This window comes from Eublepharis macularius, chromosome 10 (genome assembly GCF_028583425.1).
Source record: "Eublepharis macularius isolate TG4126 chromosome 10, MPM_Emac_v1.0, whole genome shotgun sequence".
In the NCBI taxonomy this organism is placed as follows: Eukaryota; Metazoa; Chordata; class Lepidosauria; order Squamata; family Eublepharidae; genus Eublepharis; species Eublepharis macularius.
In genome coordinates this window covers 88,105,252-88,122,478 of record NC_072799.1, presented here as the reverse complement: position 1 = coordinate 88,122,478, position 17,227 = coordinate 88,105,252, and the positions used below count along the sequence as shown (strand labels likewise).

The 17,227-nt window shown below is 44.0% G+C and overlaps 1 protein-coding gene across 2 annotated transcripts in view; it reads left to right on the top strand.

The window, feature by feature from the left end:
* PDGFRA (platelet derived growth factor receptor alpha) overlaps nt 1-16,336 on the top strand; it is a 91,265-nt gene extending 74,929 nt beyond the window's left edge. For both annotated transcript variants that reach the window (XM_054989514.1, XM_054989513.1), the window contains exons 20-23: nt 9,494-9,593; nt 11,028-11,133; nt 13,196-13,431; nt 14,280-16,336. In XM_054989514.1, the coding sequence (XP_054845489.1) occupies nt 9,494-9,593; nt 11,028-11,133; nt 13,196-13,431; nt 14,280-14,427 (590 nt within the window). In that variant the 3' untranslated portion in view covers nt 14,428-16,336. The remainder of the gene's footprint in view (nt 1-9,493; nt 9,594-11,027; nt 11,134-13,195; nt 13,432-14,279) is intronic.
* The last annotated feature ends 891 nt before the right edge of the window (nt 16,337-17,227 follow it).

Here is a 17,227-nt window from a genome sequence, read left to right as displayed (position 1 = left end):
TAATTATTTACAAGAACTCAGTTATTAACGGGCAATCTGTAAGTGGGCTGTTACATAGACATGTGGGGCGAAGGCCAGCTGTCATCTTTCCAAACAATTTCTTTTAAAACAATTGCCAAGAGATATTGGGGTGGGGGCAGTAGGGCGTATCCCTACGTGAGATGGATGTATCCTTTCCCCAAAGGCCAACCATTTGTGTGATCCGTGAAGAGACCATACTTTCCTTTGACTCTTACCCTTAATCACAATAAATTTTTTAAAAAAGAAATGTAAGGTCAAGACTCAGTCACCCTATCTCAAGACACTGTAGCCCTTTTCACACCTTATTTATTCATTCATTTACTTCATTTACAGTCCACCTTTCTCACTGAGACTCAAGGCAGATTATACAGTGTAAGTCAATATGTTTAACAGGATGGGACATCCCATAAATAATGCAATAGAGTTTGGATGGCAAAAAATTGCAGAAATCTAATACAGCGCTCAAAAAAGAGCACAAGCATTTAAACATGACCCTTAAAACAATGCAGAAATTAAACAGTAGGAGCATTCTTACTGCAACAGACAGTATGTTATGATGAATGCACATATGATGAGTGTACACTGAATTGTTCTTTGTGTGTGTGTTGAATAATTCTCATGTTACAGTCAGAGCATGTACAACTGAATATATGATACAAACCCCATATTTATCCAAGAGACTGATCCCCAGTTAAGTGAATGAGTGTTGGCTCTTCCTTACAAACAGATGTATGCACCTACAGACAGGAAATACATATATTCGCTATAACACATGAACAGGGCTTGTATGTGAATCGTTAATGAAGTCACTGAGCAATTCTAATACTGTGAATTGAAGGAAGAGAGAGGAACCCATTTTGCCACATATTTTGCCATATTTCTGCCCTTGATATATATAGTAAAATTCTGTTTGCCACTTCAGGAGGATATTGTCAACTGCCTTACTGAGTGGTTATACAGATGGTAGCAAGCTATCATTTTGTAAACAGTTACCTTTTTCCATCCAGAGAGGACAGATTACCAGTGCAATCCTAAACATAGTTACATCCTTCTAAAACCATTGAATAGTTCAGGATGGTGTTTTATAAAGGGGAAAGGACTGTGGATTATACTACTCTGTATTATCACTTTGCTGCACATATCACCCTGTTGTCATTTCATTGTTTTCTACTGATGTAATACTATTTTTCTTTATTATGTCCATGCCTAATATGCTATGCTTACTCAGATTTCAGTAATCTTAGTCCTAGCACCTCCCTTATTTGATGTCTCCTTATATTGATTGTATTGACCTACAGTGTATTTATTAGATGTCTCTTTGTATGGACTGTTATCAATTTTCACTCAGTGAAAAACATAGACTATAAATACAGTAAATAAATAATAAATAAATGGAATTTGAAGGGTGTAATTACTTCGGATTGCATGGTAAATGTGGTGGTTTTGCAAGTTACAACAAAGCACAGAAGTCATGCTACTCATTTTTGAACTTCTAGGGTAAAACATATGAAAAGCCTTTTAGTATTCTGTGCTTTAAAAAGATGTCCACAATGTGTCAGAAAACCAAGGTAATGCAATTTTTGTGCCAAGAAAAGCTGAAGTCTCCCATCATCAAATATGAATTATGTAAGAATATGGCCATGTTCAGGGGTCATTTTTTAGAAAAAGAGCTGCAGGGACACATTAGCATATGCCATGCCCCTTGACCAGCCCGAAAGGGCCAGGATTCGGCTGTTGCCAGAGGGGGGAGTGTTCCCCCACCTGGTAGTGGCTCGATCAGGGCCAGTTTGGCCCCAATCCAGGCCAAAAGGGGCCCAAAATGGCCATTTGGGGCACATTTTGGCCTGGATCAGGCCCCAAACAGCCCAGATCAGGTTGATGCCAGGCAAGGAAGGGGTTTCCTGCCGGGCACTGACCCAATCCTGGCGGTTGTGGCCCTGATCCCAGCCGAAACAGGCTCCAAATGGCCAAAAAACGGCCATTCAGGGCCTGTTTGGGCCTGGATCAGGGCTAAAACATCCCAGACCAACTCACTGTCATGCAGGGGAGGGTTCCCCCACCTGGCAGTGACCTTATCCTGGCCATTCCGGCCCCAATCCCAGTGAAAAAGGGGGTCAAAAATGGCCATTTTGGGCCTGGATCAGGGCTGAAACAGCTGGAACTGCGTCAGTGCCAGGCAGGGGAGGATTCCCCCACCTGTCATGTCTGTAACCCCTACATCCATGTCATTGTTATAGGGGGTGCTAATTGCTACTACTGTGTTTTGATTTCATATTGCGAATGCTATATGCATCACTTTATGCATCACTCTCTCCCAGCCTGAGAACACAGCTGTATAATCTCTTTCTTTGAAGCTCACCGAAATGACTTTGTAGTGTCTGAAATGTTACCGTTTCTTTCTGTCTTGTCTAACTGATGTATAAACTCCAGCAAAAGTTCCCAGACTTCTTCCCGCTCAAAACTGGTGGGTTAGGGAGGAGGGAAATGTTTGAATATTTAGACCTGTACTTTCCTCAAGCCTGTATGCCTTTCAAGGAAGCTATACTGCTTAGAGGCTTCCTTGCTTCTAAGTAAACCTATGGACAAATATATATAGAAATGATCTGATTTCTGAATAATAAAGCCATTTGACCAAGAACCTGTTTCTTGCTGCAATGGTCCAGGGATCTGTCTGCCATATCCTGTCATCCATAGCCTGACATATTGAAAGGAATCATCATTTTCTTCTGTACCTGTAGTCTCTGGAGAATGGCTACTGGGTTCCAGCCGTTAGAGCCAGTCCTAGAATTAACAGCGCCAGGAGACCCCACTTCCCACCCAGTCTTGCATCTGGGATCAGGTGCAGATGCTGGAAGAACTCCTATAGAACTCGGGGTGATCCCTAGGAGAGGAGTCACCCATCTTACATGGACTACTTTACCAACTCCCAGACAACGGGCACCCAGGAACCGAGAGAAAAAAGAGAGGCAGAGAGGAGTGCTCTTTGGTCACTGCCTGAGTGAGACAGGAGCACTGGACATCTCCAAGGTTTCACAATTGACCTCCATCCCGGAGAATGGTCAGAGGATCGAGCCCATGGGAGACCTTTCCTGCGGAACATCCCAGACCACTTCAGAGAGAGGAGTGGAGAATAGAGCCACAAGTGCATCAGATTTTTGGTGGGATGATGAACTGGAACATTATGTAAGCCTCCCTTTGAAAAAGGAGAGTTATTTGCCATGGGGGTTGGAGCCCCCTCCAGACCTCCCTCCAGAAAGAGGCTCTGAGTCGTGAAGGGATCACCAACGATAGAAAAACATTTGCCAAGGGAGCTTGTTCCTTGCCCAGGACTCCCCCAAGCCGACAGATGGGATGGAGTTGAGAGGGGAGGATCATTTGGATTACCTCAGTGAACTGCTCCAGGTGATGAGATACGACTTGTTGGCATTAATGGGACTTACCCGTGGTTGGATGAGAAGTACAGTGGATGCCCAATGTACCCTAGTCCTGGTGGATTTACAAGTAATGGGGGACCCTGGATTACCCCCTGGAAATGCTGCAGAAGGCAGTGGATTTACAATTGACCCACTAAATCGGTGGGAAACGGGAGCTGCGGCTGGGCCAAGCAACCAGGAATGGGTCCAGACGCCGCAGCTACCTACGCTACAGGAGGCGACAACACAATCGGTGTTGGAGGATGTACAAATACAGGAGGGCCCTGGATTAACCCCTGGCAACTGGCAAAGTTCCCAGGAGTACAAAAGCAATGATGGTACCTACACCCTGGACTGGAGTGTGGCCAGGCCATCAGTCCTGTTCGGGGGCCAGACACCACAACCAAGAGAGGCGAGAGACAGGTACCAGATCCTCAAGGCCCAAATGTAACCTTGCATAACATGGGGAAGCCGGAGCGGTATGATTTAAATGCCTTCATATATGTGCTACGAGACCAATTTGAAGACCCGTTAGAAGGGAAAGGGTTCAAACAAAGCTCAGGACCTTAAAACAGGGGTCCAGACCCATAAGAGAATATGCTGCCAAATTCAGGCAATGAGCAACCAAAGCTCAGAACTATGGTGGAGTAAAATTTGAACTCTTTTGAAATGGTCTAAATGCTGATTTACTAGACTATGCATTAATGCAAGATGATCCACATACTTTGTTGGGGTGGATCCAACTAGCATGTGAGGTTGAAAATAGAATCCAAGTAGTGAAACTTTTAAGAATGCAACAACATGCAGGGTCGAGGAGACCCACCACTGCAGACAGGAGCCACATCCAACTGGGTTCAAAAGCCCCTATCTCAGTGCTTGGAAGAGAGGCACGATGGAGACAAGGACTATGTCTAAATTGTGGGGGCATGGGACATTTTGCAGCACAATGCCCCGGAAAGCCGGTGCAGGGGGGAAAGAGCGAAAGCCTACCCAAACCTGCAGGCCCCCCTAAACCGCCGGGTTGGACCCAGGGTATGAAACGTGGGAAACCAGAGATCAGCTTGGAAGCCAATGAGGGTCCTGGAAATACTAAGGAACCCACACAAGAAGAAGCAGAGGAGGATTCCACCTCGCTGTTGGGAAATGAGACAGACCTGCCATAAAAAGGCCCCACCAGCAGGTCTAACAAAATTCTGAACCCCCAAAGGTGAGAGAAAGAGGGGCCATACTGTTTATGCCCGTGACTTTACTAAATCCGAAAAAGGGAACTCATGTGCGGGTGCAAGCTTTAATAGACTCCGGATGTTCACGGGATTTAATATCACCAACGTTAATTAATGGACTGGGCTTAGAAATAACTAAACTCAAAGACCTTATAGTCTTTGAACAAATGGATGGGTCTAATATGCATCCTGCGCAGCATAAAACAGCACCTACTCCTACGGGCAGGGGAGACCATTGGGAAAATCGGACATATATAGTCAGTGATGTAGCCAAATACCCCTTAGTACTGGGAAGTCGTTGGCTATGGGACCATGACCCGTACATCAAATGGTCCACCAGGATGGTGGTCTTTAAAGGTGATCATTGTGCAAAGCATGCATGGGCTAAAGTGTGGGGTAAGGAGACTGTACTGTTAACCACGGAAGAGGAAGAAGTCATTCTCTCTGAGTACCAAGATTTAAAACAAGTGTTTGATGAAAAAGAAGCTAATGAGATACCGCCCCCATAGAAAAACGAACTGTGCTATTGAACTTATTCCAGGGGGAAAGTTGCCTAAAGGTAAATTGTATTCAATGAGCCCAGCCGAGAGAAAAGAACGGAGAGTTCATTGATAAAAACTTGGAGCGGGGAGTCATCCGCCCTGCAAGCTCTGCCCATGCAGCGCCTGTGTTATTCCGCAAAAAGAAAGATGAGGTGCTAAGACTGTGTACTGATTACCGAGGAATAAATGCTGTATCTATGTCAAATGCATACCCTCTTCCCTTGATTAAAAACTTGCTCAGTGTGATGGCGCAAGCTAAAATCTTTTCAAAACTGGACTTAAAAGATGCTTATTTCTGAGTGAGGATAAGGGAGGGGGACGAATAGAAAACTGCATTCAATACCCCCCTAGGCCAGTTCGAATACCTCGTCATGCCTTTTGGCCCACATGGGGCGCCAGGTGTGTTCATGAACCTAATCAACAAGGTGCTGCATGAATACCTGTACAAAGGTGTAGTTGTTTATTTGGATGATGTGTTGATTTATTCTGCTGATAAAGAATCGCATGTGGAATTGGTCAGAAAGGTACTGTCCACTCTAAAGAAACACAAACTGCCAGTGAAATTATCTAAATGTGAATTTCATAAAGAGGAGCTGGATTTTTGGGGGTACCAAGTCTCTCACCAAGAACTCCAAGCAGTAGTGGGGTGGGAGGCCCCCAGAACCAGGAGACAATTACAGTCTTTTCTAGGGTTTGCTAACTTTTACAGACGCTTCATAAAGAACTTTGCTCAAATTGCCCTCCCCTTAACAGCCTTGTTAAAAATGAAGGGAAAAGGGCTGCAAGGAAAAAAACCCTAGTGCTAAATTGAATTGGACAGCAGAGTGCCAAGAGGCTTTTGAGAATCTGAAAAAGCTGTTTATTTCTGAACCAGTTCTACAGCACCCTGATGAGAACCGAAAATTCATAGTCCAAGTAGATGCTAGTGGCACGGCAGTGGGCGGCATACTCTTACAGCCCAATGATGAGGGGAAACTGCACCCCTGCACATACATTTCTAAGAAATTCTCTGAGACTGAACGCAATTGGAGCATGCGTGAAAAAGAATTGTTTGCAGTAAAACTAGCCCTTGAAACCTGGAGGCATTGGCTACAGGGGGCTAAAGTGCCTTTTGAAGTCTTGACTGATCGTAAAAACTTAGAGGCACTACGCACCCCCCCCCCCCGAAGACTGAATGCCAAACAATTAAGGTGGGCAGAATTCTTCTCTAAATTCATCTTCACGTTGAAATACCTCCCTGGGCGATCGAATTTCTTAGCGGATACCCTTCTCACATGCCCCAACATGACAGCCAGAGGGAGGAGATAATTGATACAGTTTTCTCACCAGCTCAGTTGGGAGGAGTGGTGACAACACGTAGCCAAGCAGCAAAAATTCAGAGCAGCCCAAAACCTGATCTCTCAGAGTGGGGAGAGAGAGTAAAAGCGGAAACTGCAAAGGAGGGGAAAAATGTGCCCAAAGCTGAACTGAAACAGGAGAGGGATGGCCACTGGTACAAGGGAAGCAAACTTTATATCCCGATCAGCTTGAGAAAAGAAATCTTGCACCAGTGTCATGATGCAAAAACTGCTGGAAATTTTGGATATCTTAAAACATTACATTTAGTACAAAGACAATTTTGGTGGCCAGCAATGAGAAAAGATGTATCTCAATACGTATCCTCCTACCCAGTGAGTATAATGGAAAAATCAAGGAAGGGGAAACCCCCTGGACTGTTACAACCATTGGAAACTCCTCCTAGACCATGGGCTGTGATCTCAATGGACTTTATTACTGATCTTCCCTCCTCAAAAGGACACACAGTCATTTTAGTAATGGTGGATCTCTTTTCAAAACAGGCTCATTTTATTCCTTGTACTACGATTCCTACAGCTAAGAAACTAGCCAGCCTGTTCCTGAAGCACATAGTGAAACTACACTCATTTCCTAATAAGGTAATATCTGACAGAGGTCCACAGTTTGTTGCCAACTTCTGGTGGGATCTTCTTAAACTAGCAGGAATTGAACAAAGAATTAGCTCCTCCTACTGTACCCAATCCGAATGCACAAATCAAGTGCTTGAACAGTTTTTAAGATGCTACATTAACTACCAACAAGATGATTGGTTGGATTTTCTTGATTTTGCCAAATATGTGTATAACTCAATACATTCCTCAACAGGAGCCACACCATTTAAAATAGTACATGGATATGAAGGAAACTATTTGCCTTTCTCTACAACCCCTGACTCCTCACAAAGAGGAGACCTAGAGGAATGGTGGACTAATTTAACTTCCCAATGGGGAACCATTCAAAAGACTTTGGACAAAGCCAAAGAGGATTACAAAAAAATTGCTGACAAAAAGCGCTCAGAGCAATGGGAACTAAAACCAGGAGCTTTTGTATACATCTCCACCAAAAACATAAAAGGGGAGCAACCGTGTAAAAAGCTCGGATGGAGATATCTAGGCCCTTTTCCTGTAAAGAAGTTAATCAATGATGTAACTGTAGAAATTGAACTTCCAAAGAACTTAAAACAAATCCATCCGGTGTTCCACTTCAGTCTTTTAAAAAAGGCTCTCCCTTGATCAGTGGCATCCAGAAAGGGGGCCTGCACATCCAATGCTGGTGGATGGACATATTCACTATGAAGTAGAAGAAATCCTAGACTCTAAAATTAAGCTCACCAAACTCTTCTAACTGGTCAGGTGGAAGGACTTTGATGAATCGTACAGAGAATGTGTAGAGCAGTCCCATACGAATGTACCCAGACTGATTTCAAACTTCCGCAAACATTATCCTGACAAACCTGGTCCTTAGGGAGAGGGGCCATCTTTAGGGGGGCAGAATGTCATGTCTGTAACCCCTACATCCATGTCATTGTTATAGGGGGTGCTAATTGCTACTACTGTGTTTTGATTTCATATTGCGAATGCTATATGCATCACTTTCATTTCTCTCTCTCCCAGCCTGAGAACACAGCTGTATAATCTTTCTTTGAAGCTCACTGAAATGACCTTGTAGTTTCTTTCTGTCTTGTCTAACTGATGTATAAACTCCAGCAAAAGTTCCCAGACTTCTTCCCGCTCAAAACTGGTGGGTTAGGGAGGAGGGAAATGTTTGAATATTTAGACCTGTACTTTCCTCAAGCCTGTATGCCTTTCAAGGAAGCTATACTGCTTAGAGGCTTCCTTGCTTCTAAGTAAACCTATGGACAAATATATATAGAAGTGATCTGATTTCTGAATAATAAAGCCATTTGACCAAGAACCTGTTTCTTGCTGCAATGGTCCAGGGATCTGTCTGCCATATCCTGTCATCCATAGCCTGACACCACCAGGCACCGACCCGATCAGGACAGTTTCGCCTGATCCAGGCCAAAATGGGCCCAAAACGGCTGAAAATGAACATTTTGGGCCTATTTTGGCCTGGATTGGGACCTAAATAGCTGGGACTGGGTTGGTGCCTGGTGGGGAAGGCTTCCTCCACCTGGCACCAACCCAATACAGATGGTTTCAGCTCTGATCCTCACCAAAACGGGCCAAAAATGTCCGAAAATGGCCATTCTGGGCCTGTTGGGGCCAGAATCGGAGCCAAAATGGCCTAGACCAGGTCCGTGCCAGGTGGGGGAGGCTTCCACCTCCTGGCACCGACCCAATCCGGATGGTTTTGGACCTGATCCGGGCTGAAAGGGGCCCAAAATGTCCCCAAATGGCCATTTTGGCCCTTTTCAGCCCAGATTGGAGTCTAAACGGCTGGGACTGGGTCAGTGTCAAGTGGGGGAGGCTTCCCCTGCCTGGCACTGACCTGATCCGGATGGTTTCGGCCCCAATCCGGGCCATTTTGGACGTGATCCTGGCTGAAATGGGCTCAAAATGGCAGAAAATGGCCATTTTGGGCCCGTTTTGGTCGGATTGGGGCCAGGATCAGGTTGGTGCTGGGTGGCAGGAGTGTTCCCCCATCTGGCTCTGACCCAATCCAGGCTTTTTCGGCCCCAATCTGGGCCATTTTGGTCCAAACTGAGGTCTAAACAGCCCAAAATTTTTCAAAGTCAGGTGGGTTGGGCCACGTAACTGTTGGGGGAACTACCGGAATGGCGTTCCGGTGCATTCCCCCTCCAAATGAGCCCTGGCCATGCTACAGCCAAGCCATCTTTGCTTGATGTGGTTTTTAAAAGATTTGTTCCGAATGTGTTGAGTTCTGTTCTAGATATGTTGACCATGTAAGATTGTAACTTGGAGTTTATTTATTTTTTAAAAACAATTGTGGTGGCTTTTCAGATGCCTAAAGGCCCCTTGTTGCCCTTTATCCTCAGGTGGCACTCCCTACCCTGGCATGATGGTCGATTCAACATTCTATAACAAAATTAAAAGTGGCTATCGAATGGCAAAACCTGACCATGCTACTAATGAGGTGTATGTATTCTCTTTATGTCCCTCTTATATATCTCTGTTTCTCAGTGACTTGGGGAGGAGACAGGTATGACCTAGATAAAGTAATGAGGATGACTGGGAAGCATTTTTGTTGCATTCAGTCCAAATGTATCTCTTCGTCTCTGGGTCTGGGGTCTAAACAAGATGTTACATTTTTTTGAGAAGTTGGCTCCCTGACCCAATCTGCTTTTACCTCAGTTATAAAACAACTGCAGGGAACTAAGAGCTAAACTACAAGAGACGAATTACACGAGGACTTTCATGTGAAGGGAGTTGCAGTGTTACCTGGGAGGCTGTTTTAAAAGACAGATTGGAAGGCTCTGTCAATTTCCCCTCTCTATAAAGCAAGCAAAGATTGCTGCCCAGAGGTTTTGTTTATTTCCTCTTCACTTCCCGAAGCCTCTGTCAGTTTCACTTCCCCTTCTAGGAGGCGAAGAGGAAATAAACAAACCCTCTGAAGAGCGATCTTTGCAGCTCTGTAAAGAAGGGAAATTGACAGAGCCTTCCGATCTGTTTTTTTAAAACTCAGCTTCCCAGCTAATATTGCAACTCCCTTCATGTGAACATCCTCATTTAATTCATGTCTTGTAGTTTAGCTCTAAGTTTCCAAGCACCGCAGGGCCCTGATTCAGTTCAGGACTGTAGCATGGAGGGAAGAAGTATGTAAGCCTGGCCCAACTTAGTTCCCTGCAACTACTGTCTGAATAACAAGAAAGCATCTAGTTTGCCCCCAGGATTCAAAAAGAATGGTCCCACATATTTGAAGTGGATTTGCCTGGTGCTGACTAGCTTGCCCCTGCAATATCACTCCTCGAACCCCTCCCAATCTCCAAAGCCATTTTGAATATTTAAAATAATTCTTTTGTATGTTTAAAAGTGAATATGGTCACATGCTGCTTTTAAAAGCAGACATCTCAGCTGATGCAGAGAGTGGGCAAGACTGATTACTGTGAGTCTCTCTACATGAGACCTCTAACACGAGGGCGCTCAAGTGAAGGAAGACACAATGTTAGCCAGGAAGCATAGACTCTGTCAGTTTCACCTCTCTAGATCCAGCAGAGATTGCTCCTCAGAGGTGATGAAATTAACAACAACCACTCTGAGGAGTGATCTCTGCAGGCTCTAGAGAAGTAAAACTGACAGAGTCTCAGCTCTGTCTTTTTAAACTACGCTTCCCAGCTAACAAGTGTCCTCGTGTAAGAGCTCTCATGTAGAGAGACTCTGAGCCAGTATTCAATTCATTGGTAATTTTGGTTGTGACTCTGGAAGCTGAGCTCACCCCACAGATGAGGGATAGGGTATGAGCTCTGTCTTTATATGTCCCTCTTCTCTTTCATGTTCTTTCATTAATTTGTTTCTTAAATTTCCCAACTCTGAGAACATAAAACTATTTTTTTCCTCCCATATCATTCACAGGTATGATATCATGGTCAAATGCTGGAACAGTGAACCTGAGAAAAGACCCTCCTTTTATCACTTGAGTGAAATAGTTGAAAATCTGTTGCCTGGAGAATACAAGAAGGTTTGTCTTTTTGGAGATTTGGTTTCACTTAAGATTTCAGAAGAATATATTACTCATATATTACATCTGGGCCACAAAAATGAGAAGCACAAATACTGGATGGGGGATACACTTCTGGGCAGTAGTATATGTGAAAGGGATCTTGGGGTAAGAGTGGACTGTAAACTGAATATGAGCAGTCAGTGTGATGCGGTGGCAAAAAAGGCTAATTCAATCCTGGGTTGTATCAAAGGGGCCATAGCATCGAAATTGCAGGAGGTCATAGCCCCTCTCTATACTGCCTTGGTCAGGCCACACCTGGAGTATTGTGTGCAGTTCTGGAGGCCTCACCTCAAAAAGGATGTGGCCAAAATCGAGAGGGTGCAGAGGAGAGCGACGAGGATGATCAGGGGTCTGGAGACTGAGCCCTACGAGGAAAGGCTGAGGGCCTTGGGAATGTTTAGTTTGGAGAAGAGGAGGTTGAGGGGGGACATGATTGCTCTCTTTAAATATTTGAAAGGCTGTCATTTGGAGGAGGGCAGGGAGCTGTTCCAGTTGGCAGCAGAGGGTAGGACGCGAAGCAATGGGCTAAAACTACATGCAGAAAGGTACCGGCTGGATATTAGGAAGAACTTTTTCACGGTCAAAGTAGTTCAAAAGTGGAATCAGCTGCCTAGGGAGGTGGTGAGCTCCCCCTCACTGGCAGTTTTCAAGATGAGGCTGGATGAATACTTGTCAGAGATGCTTTAGGCTGATCCTGCACTGGGCAGGGGGTTGGACTAGATGGTCTGTATGGCCCCTTCCAACTCTATGATTCTATGATTCTATGATTTGTGCCAGTGGCTCTTAGAAGAATTAAATGTTTTAGGATAGCACTGCAGAGAACAATGTGGGGAGGAAAAAAATGATTTCTCGGTTCCTAGCTGTTAGCCCACTGTGCTATATTTGCTCTGTTAATGTTACATTATCATTTATTTGACATTTACTATATAGTGGATCCATGCAGACAGGCCCCTTTAATTATTCACAGCAGCATCTATTTCCTTATAGAACCTGTGAGATGGCTGATGTTCCTGAAGAATAATCACAGTCTGAAATCAATGGCCTTAGACTGGAGTAGCTCTGCTTAGGATTTCACTGTGAGAGTGTCTCTACACAAGACACCAATCTGATATGTGAAGAACACATGTTGAGAGTTGCAATGTCAGCTGGGAAGGGTAGTTTAAAAAGACAGAGCCGGCAGCAGGGCAAAGGCTTTGCTATATGCTGGAACTGTGTGAAGGGCTGTGAAATGCCAGAAGGGAAACTTCAGCCCATTATAACCTCTCCAGATCCAAGTCTGGCTCTGGAAGGCAGCTCCAGCCCATTTCCATTCCTTGCTGCCACAGTTTTACACTGGAGAGGTGAAATTGACAGAACCTTAGGGGAGGTGAAGATGAAATTAATAAACCCTCTGAGGAGCTATCTCCACTGGCTTTGTCTTTTAAACTTTGCTTCCCAGCTAACATTGCATCTCCCTGCACTTGACCAGCATGTGCTGAGATGTCTTTCAAATTCAGGAGTAGAAACAGCCACTCAGCAATCCTTAAAAGGTGCGCTTGATCCTATCTAACATTGGAGCAAACCATTTCTCAAACACCCTCAGCTTAAATCCCCCTGAAACACTTCTTTCTCAAAAATAAAGACTTTAGCACAGTGGTTAAGTGGTTCGGCTGAAAATCAGCACTCTGCTGGTTCAAATCCCACTACTGCCATGAGCTCAGTAGGGGGCCTTGGGTAAGCCAGTCCTCTCAGCCCCAGCTCCCCAGCTGTATTGTGAGGATAACAACACTAACTTGTTCACCGCTCTGGGGGGTGCTAATCCGTCTAGAAGAGCAGTATATAAGTGCAGATGATTATTGTTGTTGTTAAAGAGATAGTTGCCTGCTGGGCTGGTTTTGGCATGCTACCTTGAAACACCATGATTGGTGGAAAAGGCAGGATATAAATATTAACAAGTAAAATCAAATTTGGCAATGGTACAGGATGGAGAAAGGCGTCATAAGCAATTCCAACCAACACTGCAAAAATAAATACTTTTCAGAGTTATGAGAGAATTCACTTGGACTTTCTGAAGAGCGACCATCCTGCTGTCACACGCATGAGAGCAGACTGTGACAACACCTACACCGGCGTCACTTACAAGAATGAAGACAAACTGAAGGACCGAGAGAGCGGATTCGATGAACAAAGACTCAGTGCAGACAGCGGCTATATAATACCCCTGCCTGATATCGACCCTGTTTCAGATGATGAACTTGGCAAAAGGAACAGGCACAGGTAAAGGTTGGCCGAAGTTTCAGATTCTGACCTCATTGTCCATGTCAGTGAGCTCATTCAGATATGTGTGCAAATAGTGTTAACACCATTGATTAGTGAATTGAGTAAAGGCTTATCATTGTAATTGACCATCCCTTGTACAGACCCAGTGAGTAAACTACTCTACTGAATTGTCCTTTCAGTGGACAATACTGAATTCTACCTCCTATGCTTCCCCAATTTCTGATCAGGTGTAAAAGTGTGCAAGAAATCTGTTTAGTCCATAGTGAGCTATGATGAAGCCCTAGAGAGCTGGCCAGTATCCCACATGAATTAAGTATGTAACCTAGAACCAGGGCTTTTTTTCAGCAGGAACATGGTGGAACGGCGTTCCGGAACCTCTTGAAAATGGTCACATGGCTGGTGGCCCTGCCCCCTGATCTCCAGACAGAGGGGAGTTGAAATCGCCCTCCGTGCCGCTCAATCTCAACTCCTCTCTGTCTGGAGATCAGGGGGCGGGGCCACCAGCCATGTGACCATTTTCTCCGAGGGCAACCCACTGAGTTCCACCACCTCTTTTCCCAGAAAAAAAGCCCTGCCTAGAACAGTCTACTTCTCAGAACCTTCTACAGTGTGCATATTGTCAGGGGCAAACTCACAAGCTGATGTGTTAAGCGTTCCTCAAAGGCATTTGAAAATAAATGCACTAATGCTTCAGGGAGCTTTTTTTTACTGATTCAGAAATTATGGCTATAATTTGACTGCATTCCTAGGTAGGATTTCTGCTGACCCCAGAAAACTCATGTGTGTGTTTTCCACAGTGCGTGTTTATCTTAACAATTAGTTTCCTCTGCTATCTTCTTAAACAGTTCCCAGACATCTGAAGAAAGTGCCATTGAAACGGGCTCTAGCAGTTCTACGTTCATCAAGCGAGAGGACGGGACCATTGAAGATATCGACATTATTGATGACCTTGGAATGGATTCTTCAGAACTAGTTGAGGACAGCTTCCTGTAACTCTGAAGGAAATGGTGGACATCTTCGGAGCTACGAGAAAAAAAACACAAAAAAGAAGCTCAGCCTACAATTCATGGACTTTTTGACTGCTGAAGGAAAACCACTTTAAGAATTTGCAAAAGAAGGTAAAGACTCGCAACGTCGGCTGAACTAATTACGGGCACAAAGATCTCATCCTGGTTTGGAAAATACCTTTGGAAACCAGCATTCAAACGTTGCTTCTTGCAGTACTTCAGTCACATCTCAGTATTGTTTGCAGTTTTAATAGCTAGGTGGATAAAGAAAAAAGCCATGGACAATCCAGTCTATGTTTCAAGGGCATTCACGACTCAGATGGATAAAATTCCCACTATGGTGAAACGTCACCAATGTAACTGTGTAAATACGTGTCCTTACCAGGATATTTTGTGTTGTGTATGGAACATACTTTTTTTCCTCTAGAAGACCACTTAAGATTTTACGTATTTTTTCCCTTCAGTCTCGTCACAAGCTGCTGTTGAATTATCTCATGAGATGAAGTACATGCAAACAAGAAACCACTTTTGAAACTCAAAGGAATTGGTACCGGATTACACCTTACCTTTCACAGATAATGCAAATAAATGGAAACTTCAGACATTTCCAAACCTTATACAATAGTTTAGTAAACCTAGTGACTCTTAATAACCATAGAGGAATAGCTGTTTACCTATTACTACTGGCCTCAGTATCACTAAGTATAGTTTATAACTACTCTTTGTCCTTCATTAAAAACAGTTTTTAGAAGAACTTTACTAATGAACTAAAGCATTTTCTGATTTACAAAAAACAACTGTTCTATTTGATTGGTGAATTAAAACTAGTTTAGTTTGTAGGAAAAGTATTCTGTGGAATCCTGACATAATTTTCCATCCCTTAGTAGTATGGCTTTCCTAATATGACAGATTTATATTGCTAGAGAATCCTCTTTTGATTCAGTGGAACTTTTAAACAGTAGTTTCTGTTTTTAATTTCCCATTTGCCACCAGGTTTCTCCAGTTATGGTACAATGGATGCATGACTAATAAATCAATAGCAAGTCCACTGGGATCATTCAAGAAATATACTGCACATCTGAAAGTTTATTTTGGGTTACATGTGACTTATTGGTTTGGTATGCCAAATATGCTTTCCAAAAAAGCTACTTTTCTCAGCCTGGGATTTACAATTAAGTATGTAGCCGCTTTGCAAGAGATATTCTAGCTTTCATTATCAAATTTTAAGAGAATAGAAATTTGATCTGTTGTCCTTGTCATGTCAGCTCATCAAGGGCAACAACAGGAATCTTTCATAGCCTCTTTAGTGGGCCTTGAATCAGGAATAAAACAATTGTTTAAGGGCCTCTTCACACATTTTTAAAACCCTGTATCTAAAAATATAAAGCAAATGTAATAGCTAGGGTGTTTGAAAACGCCCATGTATTATACAATTGCCCTGGGTAGGATGATCGGAGCACCTGCAGTTCCCTGTAGAGCTTATGTTCATTAACAATCCTGGCCATGTTGTGTGTGAAACGGCCCGAAGATCATTGAATCCTGTATGTGTTTCATTACAAAGAGTTTTCTACCAGCTCTTTCTTAATCTGTATTTCTTCTGTTTCTGATAGAGCATCTGTGTGGCAGCTGTTTTATGATTTAGGCTGTGACATTGTCATTATCTGTGGGACTCCTTAACTGGAATCAATCCCGCGGAGCATAGTAACTGGGAGAGTGTAATCCGCAAAAGAGATTCCATAATTTTCATTATCGTCATAGAAGTGTCAGAGGCTTGAAGCCAAATTCCTCAGTCCTACCCGTTGCTCACTGGTAAGGAAAGTCACATGTTCAGAATCTATTACTACTACACAGGGCTTTTTTTCTGGGAAAAGAGGTGGCGGAACTCAGTGGGTTGCCCTCGGAGAAAATGGTCACATGGCTGGTGGCCCCGCCCCCTGATCTCCAGACAGAGAGGAGTTGAGATTGCCCTCCACTCCACTCAGCGGCGCGGAGGGCAATCTCGACTCCCCTCTGTCTGGAGATCAGGGGGCGGGGCCACCAGCCATGTGACCATTTTCAAGAGGTTCCGGAACTCCGTTCCCCCGCATTCCCACTGAAAAAAAGCCCTGCTACTACACACAGAACCTGGACTCAGAGCTTGAACAGAAATCAGATGCCAGACCTGAATCAAGGCTTCATTTAAGCTTGACCTGGATAGACATGGAGTCGTGCAGGACTTCCTGTGCAATATGAGCCCCTCGATGTCACTAATTGTAGTACAGAGTAGCAACCAGATACAGGCCAGGGACGGGCAATCACTCTGATCAATGTGGCATTTCAGTGGGATGAGCTCAGAGGAACTTGTTTTCAACCCCACAAACCTAGAACATTATCCCTTCAAACTAAAATGCTTGACAATGCCATTCAAAGCAGTGGTGCGCCCTTCTAAGCCCATTGAAATTTTAAAGGAATGTAGTTAAATTTGTGTTTAATTTCCCCATTGAAATCAGCCTCAAATGTAGAAAAGAGCAAGAGTCCTGTAAGTGTAACATAGGACTCACGAAAGCTCACACTCTTCCACAAATTTTGTTAGTTTTGTAGGCGTTACTGGACTCTTGCTCTTTTCTACTTTCTTTTGGCTGGTTTCTTTCCATAGGGAAAACTATGGCTAAAATAACTCCTCGTGGTTCTGATGTCAAAATACAATATGTTTATATGCAACTACTTTGGCAGATTGAGTAAGGGCCTTGTACAGTGTTGGGAACTTCTTTCTACTCTGCCTGAACTGCCCTTGATTTCAGTTGTGC